General features: G+C 38.2%; 1 protein-coding gene across 1 annotated transcript; it reads right to left on the reverse strand.

Moving 5' to 3' along the window:
• Positions 1–743: 743 nt before the first annotated feature.
• On the reverse strand, positions 744–3173 carry LOC143863709 (CEN-like protein 2). The gene is made up of 4 exons (XM_077374465.1): positions 2905–3173; positions 2698–2759; positions 2077–2117; positions 744–1432 (listed from the first exon to the last, which is right to left on the reverse strand). The coding sequence occupies exons 1-4, from the start codon at positions 3103–3105 to the stop codon at positions 1215–1217; spliced, it is 522 nt and encodes a 173-aa protein (XP_077230580.1). The 5' UTR covers positions 3106–3173; the 3' UTR covers positions 744–1214.
• Between the last annotated feature and the right edge of the window lie 6510 nt (positions 3174–9683).

A 9683-nucleotide genomic window follows, 5' to 3' on the forward strand; every position in this document is an offset into this window, starting at 1 on the left:
GTCAGAGTTGGTGTTATTAATCATTAATACTTCAACACTCCTCTCACGTGTGGCCCCTCTTTTGGGTTGGCTTTACAAAGTAGATTTTTAATATCAAGGAGTCGTTTGGATTTTGAACCCGGCAATAGCACTGATACCATGTGAAACAACCAATTACTCCTAATGATGCAATAGCTCGGATACCATGTGAAATAACCAATTACTCCAAAAGTTTAAGGCCATGTTCGTTTTGGGGTTAGGGGTACAACTCGGGTGGGCTCAACCCAGAAAAAAGTCAGGTTGGGTTGAGTTCGGGTCGGGTTCAGGTTGAGGGCTTGGGCAACCAGACCCGAGTGAACTTGACATTTTTAATCATTTTTTTTATTTTTTAAGCTTAAAATCTCGGGTTGGGTCGGGTTCGGGTTGGCAAAAAGGGTTCCTCGGGTCAGGTCGGGTTGAACCTCTTCGGGTTGGAACTCGGGTCGGGTTTGAGTTGCCCTCAACCCGACCCAATCCAACCCGAGTTGCACCTCTATAATTGAGATCGTGACAACCGATTGTGCGCCCAAATGTATGGGGCTCACAACCATTCAAAGAAAAAAAAAAGGAAGTTTGGGACTCGGAGTCGGTTGTGACGATCTCAAACGAAAGGGGCCTAAGCTATTAGAGTAGGTGCTATTAATCATTTGTTCTTCCACACTGCCCCAAGTGTGACTAGTCACATAAATAGGCAAACGTGGGGGCCAATAAGTATTTTTTTGCAGGAAGGTAAATTGAGTTTCTTGTACGAATTTACCGTCAAAGACAATGGAAGAAGTGAAGAACTACACCAAATCGCTCGTGAAATTGGACCCACAACCATGATATTAACCACAGAATAATAAAACCAAGTAAAAGAAAACGAAAAGAAAAAAGATATGGATGAGAGAGAGGTAGAAAATGGACATAAGCTGAACACAAGTACTACAATCACCACACTAGTTCCTCAATAAAAACCTAAAAAGGCAAAAAAGTACAGAGAGAGCGGCAAAACAAGACACCTCACTCCTCCAGAGGAGAAACAGAAAGAGTCAGCCTTAATGTCGTAGTTCTGTTCTGGTGCCCCATATGGCCCATGTATGCATAATTCTACTCAAAAGTGAAAGCTAAATGATAGCACCCACATGGCTTATTTTAGCATATATTTTATGATACAGGCATAGATTGCACTGATTCTTGTGATGTTCTGTCTTTGCTTACCGTCTCCTTGCAGCAGTTTCCCTCTGTGCATTAAAGAAAACAGCAGCCACAGGGAGGCCAAGGTCGTTCTCCTCAGCGAACTTTCGAGTATTGAAATGATCTCTTGAAGATGGTGGGTTCACTATTTGCCTGCGTTTCTGCTTGAAGAGAACAAAAACATACCTGTGGATGCCTATGTTGGGCCTTGGAATCTCATAGCCTACCACATCCCTTCCTATTTAACAGTTCCCTCAAGTCAGTACATAATGCATAACTCAGCTCTGTGTATTTGTACATACAGTTGGGACTCTAATAATTAATGCTCCATAAATTTATAATCTATTATATCCTATTGCTCAGACCAGAAGCAACAATGTTTCTATGTTTGTAATTTATAATCTTTTATTTCAAATGCTTAATATAAAAATCCAATGATATAAGATATAAGAGAATGCCTTCTTAGGAAATGTTGATCGAAGTATTTAATATTGTATCTAGGTACATAGGAAGCATTCTTTTGTTTATTCATGAGAATATATTGTGGTGGTTTCAGCAGCCATGGACTCTAGCATAATAATAATAGAGGCACCAATAGCAGATGCAGGTAGGGCTGCAACAATAGACTCGTGCCTGATAGTGGCAGTAGGTCTCCTGATTTTCTTATTGCCTGCTAGACATGTAAATCTGGTGCATTGTAAATGTGTGTGTATTGAGGGGGGCAAGGACAAAGAATTGGACGAAGGGAATGTCCAGACAAGACCTAACCTATTTGCTAATTAATACTCTCTAATACTATATATATAAAATGTGGACACCAAAAATATTAATTATTAGAGCCCCAACTATACACACATACTCTGCATGAGTAGAAATACTCACCAAAAGTAGCGTCAGTTGTGCCTGGAATGTCTGTCACTATCCTGCAAGATTCCATTCAAATTGAAATGGTAATTAACTTCTCTCAATGATAACCTAATGAATGTATGCTTAGTTATAGTAATTTCAAACCAGTAGGGTCACTAAGGGAAGTGCAAAGTACCATGTATTCATTTTAAATACATCAGAAACAAAATGCAAATGAGAATACATATGTAGGAGTGTAAGAACATGTGTTTTACATGCAATAATACATAAATATATGGGGTACCTAGGCAATTTTACACAGCCATTCCGCGGCCTCTCTTTTTCAAGAGAGAAGAGCCCACCTCATAGATGAAATTGTCTTATTCATTTAATTCATATTAGGTGTAACTTTTCTCTTGAAAAAGAGGCCAAAGCTGCAAAATTGCTTTTGCTAAATTGTCTAGACATTCCCACAATCTATAAAACCATCACTGTGTGCAGAGGTAGTGACTCATGTCCTAACAGTTAGGCCTAGATGTATATACAGACACTTATACCCTAATGTGTACCCCCCCCCCTCCTCTCTCTCTCTCTCTCTCTCTCTCTCTCTCTCTGTGGGGAATGTAAGAATTGGTTGGTGTGTATTTGAGAGTATACCAGTGCAAGTGTTCCTTCAAGTATGGATCACTAGGGCCAGGTACATCTGGATCTGTCATGACCTGCAAAAGAGAGAGGGTAGATATAAGTAGGAAGAAAAAAAAATCCAGAAGATTTTTGAACAAATAGATCAACAAAAGTGGGGCAAGTAAGAGGCAAGAGGCTAACAAAAAAAGAACAAAAAAACATTCGACGAAGAGGGCATACCAGTGTAAAGAAAGACCTCATATCCCCTCCGTTAATCTCCACCTTAGGTTTAGATGTTACTGAAGATGGGTAGAATTCATGGCCATTGCAGACCAGCTTATTAGAGCTGTAAGTAACAGTCATCATCACGGTTGGAGTGAAGAAATCAAGAACATCTCCTATAACTCTCCCAACTACCAAAGGCTCTAACATTCTTGCCATGACAAGTACTAGAAAAGAAAGAAAAAGATCACAGAGGGTCTTGAAAATTGGATAAGGTAATAATTTTACTTGGGAGTTCTCTTGTTTGACAATGGAAGTAGAAGTTGATACTTATAGTGTTGAAAAGCACTTTCCAGCAAGTTAACTCAAATCTAAAAAGGTTGAAAAGCATCTTTGGTGGGACATTATGAAGAAAATTGAAATGGAAAATATAATTGGAGGTGGTTTTTTTTTCCAAGTTAAATTAGAATAATATGATGGCATTCTCTTCAATTTCTTTTTCATTAAGAAGAGAAAAGGATGAAATTCTGCATGTGGACCTCTGAGAACCTTTCCAAGCTGCTTCACATTTCTTCTCATTTTTTTACATAAAGAAAGAGGAAATTTGGGGCTGGATCCTCTTAGAACCTTCCCAAGCTGTGTAAGAAAGCATTTTTATTATTTTTTCTAAGAGTAAAAAGAGCATTTCTTGAGTTGGGCCATGTTGGAACCTTCCCAAACTACATTTATGCAAAGGAATTTACTATATTTAGTGATATTCTCTCAAAGGTCTGTAGGCATAAAGGAACTCCACCACAAGACAAAGTGTTAGTGGTGAGAGGTCATTTCAGGTAAAGAGATTCATGGTTTCTTCATTTGGTAAAAAAAGGATGCAGTTTCTATAACTGGGAAGGGAAAGTACTTTCTTACCTGATTTCCCACTCTGGATTACATTTTTAATACTCCCCAGTTTCATCTTTTCCTCAACCCTATCTCAGTGTTTTGTGCTCTGGTTGGTTCCTTTCCCTCAGTGGAAAATTGCATTCATTTTTTTCCATGGAAAATAAATTCACGTGTTTGGTAAACTAATTTTCTATGATTTTTTTTTTTAAATAAAAACTTTCCCTGCATTTTGAGGAGAACTGCAAACCCGAAGAAGAAGAAATAGAGAATGAGGAGGACACTGAATCAAAGGACTACTCCGACCCTGAAGAGATTCCCTCTGTTAAAGTATAAAAGATTAATAATGCCATCTCCATCAGCTTAAGCTTTTGGAGTAATTGGTAGTTTCACACCCTCATCATTAGAATCATCCTCAGAAAAGGAAGGCGATCCAAGAAACACAAATAGTCCTAAAGAATCTTTAAAAAAAGAAAGTATCCTAGGCAGATGAATGTAAGCTAGTCCACCGGATCCCACTTGAACAAGAGGATAGCTGTGAAGAAGAAAATCCAGAATTTGAGGAATCAAATGAATCATGGCAGGAAGTTCACAAGAAAAATTGGCCAAGACGCTCACAAAGAGCCCAACATATCCCTACCAAATTTGTTGATTATGTAATTCACAAGTAGTGAGCATTTAGACCTCTTAGGCTTAGTGTTGTTGCTCATATGTGCTGAACCTTGGTTCTCCCTCTCTAGCAAGTTCCAAGTTAGGGATGGTTGTGTGCCTTTTATTGTATTATCTTTCTCTTTATCAAATAAACCGGTAGGAGTCCCCGCCAAACCCAGTTTACCCATCAGAAGGAAAAAAAAAAAAAAAAAAAACTGCAAACCTAATAGACCCCATAGTTTATTTTGGAAATGACATCGGCACAACCATGTTTTAATAATTCCATTGTCTTTTCTATTTAAATTGTCTTGTGAGAGCTTTTTAGGAACTGGAATAACCTTTTGACAGCTCTTTAAGTACTAAAAGACAAGCTGAGTTAGTGGAAATATCAAAACATGGATGTGCTGTATCATTTCCCTTTATTTTTGCCATGTTTTGATAATACTCCGGAATTATTTTGGGAGTTGTAATAGCTTTTCACAGCCCGTTAAATAATAAAGTTTAAAAGACAAAGTAATTATAGTTTGAGTTTTAATTCACCGATGGATGGTAGTTTCAACTATATTCACCCCAGAGTGGCGATGTACGGTCTAAAGAACCATTTTGCCCTCTTCTTCTAATTCTCTAGTTTTTCCTCTATTTTTTTTGTTGAACTGTCTCATTCTATGCACTGCCGATTTGACATATCTTTTGTGGATTTGACCTATTTTTTTCGATTTGATCTGATTTTTTACTTATTTAATGTGAATTTTTTCGAATTGATCTCAATTTTCATTGTTTTGACATGCTTTTTTCTGATTTGACATGATTTTTGCTAATTTGCCCTGAGTTTTTTCCAATTTGACCTGATTTTTTTTCACTTTTTTGACTTATTTTTGCTAATTTGACCCTTTTTTTTCAATTTTTCTTATTTTAAGTTGATTTTTACCCATTTTTCGCCCACTCTTTTTTTCCCTTCTTCCAATCTCTTCTTCTTCTTCTTCTCTTTTTTTTTTTAAACCAGGAATTGTGCACTAAGGCCCCAGGACCCATCAAGACGGGACCCAAAACTAATCTAAAACAGATCTACACCAGACATATTTTGAAATATGAACAAGGAAAAACTATCGTCCTCAGATTAGATAAGGCCAATTTATCAAATCTGCTTGCTCCTCTCCGTAGTCCGGGAAGATCCCTTCTTTTGTAGTATTGCCACGTCATATTTCGTCTTCTTCTTCTTTACAGAATCTATCGTCGGTTGTGCAATGAATACAACTAAAGTCGAAGATGAGAAAACAAAAATGAAAAAGTGAAGGAGAGTAAAATGATAAAATTATCTATTTTATTTCTACGCCCTCTTGAGTCAATAGAGTTGAAACTACAAACTATATGTAAATTTAGATTCAAAATGTAGATACTTATTTTTTACAACTGTAAGAGTAATAATGCTAGGGAAACCGATTTTACAACTGACAAGGAAACCATGTGCCACCGTATCATAATTCATAAGTGAGGTAACATTGTCCTTGAGGGAACTCACCAAAAGGTGACTTTAGTTGTACACATGGTGCATTTTGATTGTTGGTTTTCTCCGATCATTGGTGCTCTCACAGAGCCAGGAATTTACACTTGGGGGGCCGGATCGACTAATTGACACTTTGCCTGACTTGGTCTTGGGGTGGGGGGGCGGGGCACAAAATTCCTTTCCCTGCATTGATCATTGGGCTAGGGAGTAGGGATGACAAAGGGATTTTGCAAGTCATTGGGGGGGCCATGGTCATCCCCTTGCTATATGTGCCTCAGTCCCTGCTCAGGTATCATATCATTTTCCTTTTCCCAATAATAAAAGACAAGGTGGTTGGGCTCTTTATCAAACCATGGTACCGCCAATATCAGTAGCCTTTATTTTTCTTGAAATATTTTTCCATCCTAAATACTAGTTTACAAAAAAGAAAAATTCCTTTCTCTCTCTCTCTCTCTCTCTCTCTCTCACTGTTTCCTTTTTTGCCTGCAGCATTTTCGCTCTTCAAAACGTGCTGAGTTGACTAGGTGAGTCGCTCAAGTCCATTATATTTCACTAGAGGAAAGTGAGTCACTAGACGTAGGAGTGAAGCTCAACTCAGTATAGTCAGGTGGTGGCTAACATGTGACGAACATAAAGAGACTATAGTGAACATGTTTAGTCATCTCAGTCATTGTGAAGTTCTATCACCAACTCAAATAATTTGTTGACAATTTCATCTGAAGGCATTGTTCTTTACAGTGGGGAATGATACTATGAGATAGAATTATATGAGACTTTCATTAGACGCGGTTATTGGGCATACTCACATTACATCAGCATGACCTAGATATTACATTCTTTCAGTGGGTTCCACAATGAGATGACAGTTTAAGATCTCAAATAAGTGAACCCAATCCTTACATCTCATGGGAACTTTTAGATAGCAGCAACTGAAAGTCTCAGGAGAAAAGTACGGAATGTGGGTACAAGTTTCAAGAAATTACGGATTTCGGATAATTTTAAAACTAGCATCAAACACAGGTGACTCTTCAAAAATGGGTGGTAAAAAGACCCCAACACCCTTCTAACATCAACAGAAACGTCTTTCAACTTCGTTTTTCATTACTCCCATTAAATTGGCGCATTTTACAAGGCTTCTTTTGGTTCGTTTGAATGTGTATTTGAACCGACATAACCTTGGGTTCGTTTTTATCTTGGCCGTCGGAAATAACCAAAGACAGATGGATGCTTTACACGTGTTAAAATTTTTTTTTAGAGCGCTAGCACCTATGTACAGAGCTGGTTTGGTTTGGATTTGAAATTTTCCTTTGAACCCAGAGTCCCTTGGGTTTGTTTAAATCTTGGCCATCGCCAATATGCATAGACGGTCGGATCCACGACACATGGGCATCAATATGGAACGGCGACGTCTTCTAACAATACCGCCATCTCTCTGTATGAGATTCCGCCAGTGTACCCATTATTTCAGTCGGAGTACCCCTTAATTCCGCCGGTGTACTCTAGAATCCGGCGGTGTACTCGATATGTTTGGAACACATGTTTAAACCCAGAAAATCCGGCAGCGTACTCGATATTCCGGCAGCGTACTCGATATTCCGGCAGCGTACTCTAGAATCCGACAGCTTTATTAGCCAAAAGAGATTAACGTCGCCGTTCTCAACCAAAAGAGAAGTGTAAAACAGAATCCTGGAGGATGTGGGTGCGCCACGTGGCACCCTTCCTCAAAAAACGTAAAACTCTCTCTATAAGTTGATATATTTGGATTGTAGAAAAAATCTCACCTTATCTCACGTTTTTAGCAAAATTGTTTCTATTACTCAATATCCCACGTATAATACCAAAATTGTTTTTATTTATTGGAGAAAAGATCTCCACTATGTCCCATGACTTTAGCAAAATTGTTTATATCTCTCAATATCCTACGTATATTAGCAAAATTTTGGCGAATTAGTTATATTTTGCCCTGTGCATCGCACGGGTTGTCCACTAGTATTCAATAACCAATAACGTAGCCGTTTTTGCCCAAAAGATAAGTGAGAAATAACTTTAAAGATAATGATTGATGTTGGGTTGTGACTGACAAGGGCAACATACGAGGACTCTGTTGATGTCAGAAGGGTATTGGGGTCTTTTTACCACCCATTTTTGAAGAATCACCTGTGTTTGATGCTAGTTTTAAAAAGTACCCGAAATCCATAATTTCTCGAAACTTGTGCCACATTCCGTACTTTTCTCTAGTATCAATCACCTTGTTTGACTACATCCGTACATTCTCCTTAAATATAGGAGTGCCAAGGCAAATTTGCAGCCCCCTTTTAAGGAAAAAAGTTCCAACCCACATAAATTAAAGAGTAAGACAAATTTAGCTATGAGGTTCTCTTCCTCACTTGAAAAAAAGGAGAGGGACTGCCAAATTTTCTCTTAGTTTTCTCTTGTGGTGAGAAGAAGGGGTTTCTTCTTTATTATTTCTCTTGTGAAGAGACGTGTACGGTCTTGATTGAGAGAGAAGGGAAAGGGTTGCAGTTTATAAGTTTTGCGTTAATCCCATTGACATTGTTCTATGGTTGCTTTTCCATGGTAGAAGATTGATCCAGGTGGATCTTAAAGGTATGTGGGCCCAGATCAAGGTGTTGGAGGAAAACCTTCATGGTGGAGATAATGGAAGATGGAAAGTTCAGATGCTTCAAGGCACATTATCGCTTTCTTTAAGACGATATTTGACCCTACCAATTGTGTTCTGGGGTACCACGAATTCCCCTCCAAGATACAATGAAGCCCGGTGATTTATTCACCAATTGTTTGTCGATGTTTTGCACCAAGCGGAGACAAACCCCGAATCACCCTTTAGATTTGACAAGTATTTAATATACTAGTGTTTGTGTTTCTAGAATGACAGAACACTAGAAGAAAACTACTTGAAACATGATAAAAACCAAATTTAGAAATGCTTCAAGAGAGTGAAATTGCTTATGGAAATGCTACATTTCGAATTCCCTTCAAGAGAGTGAAATTGCTTATGGAAATGCTACATTTCGAATTCCCCAAGGGAATTTTTGTATTTTGTTGTCTTTGCTCTTCATATAGAGCTTCTGGTGTCTTTTCCATTTGAAAAGCACCCCAAGGCACCCTTTTTAGATAGGAACGAAATCCAACCGTTAGTCATGTGAAGTGCAAAGTTTGCCAAAAAGCACCACTAGCACCCTACTGCCTACACCTCGCGTACGCTTGTGTGTTGCATCGTCCCGCAAGTCCACCCTTAGCTAAAACCCATTGTGCAACAAAGCAATAGAGAGAAGTGGGTAAAGGTTTATATACCTCTCTCCAATTTTTTGAATTTCCAATGTGGGACTATTTTCCCAATGCACTTTTACACCTCTTTTCAAAGCACCCACTTTTACAAACGAAAACCTATTCAAAACCCCTTTTATTTTGAAAGTACTCTAACACAAGAGTTCCACATGCAAGAGAATATTTCACACATGTGGATATTGTACAAGTGTAAACAATAAGATAAGCACAAAAAGAATGACTTGCTTTCAAGTCGCTCTTCTATTTTGTTGGAAAGGGTTTCTCTTAAGAAAGGAAGAGAAAATATCTCTTATCTCCTAGTAAACTTCCTATGTTTTAGTAAGGGCACAACTTTTAAGTCTATAATTTACTATTTATATTAAGTACATAATTTACTACCTTTAGTAAGCCCCTGCAAACATACTATTTATATTTAGTACACGATTGAAGGAAGCCCTAATATTATAAATAGGGG

The sequence above is a fragment of the Tasmannia lanceolata genome, unplaced genomic scaffold, assembly GCF_043159265.1.
Source record: "Tasmannia lanceolata isolate RefF3 unplaced genomic scaffold, GAP_Taslan_0.1 ptg000044l, whole genome shotgun sequence".
In the NCBI taxonomy this organism is placed as follows: domain Eukaryota; kingdom Viridiplantae; phylum Streptophyta; class Magnoliopsida; order Canellales; family Winteraceae; genus Tasmannia; species Tasmannia lanceolata.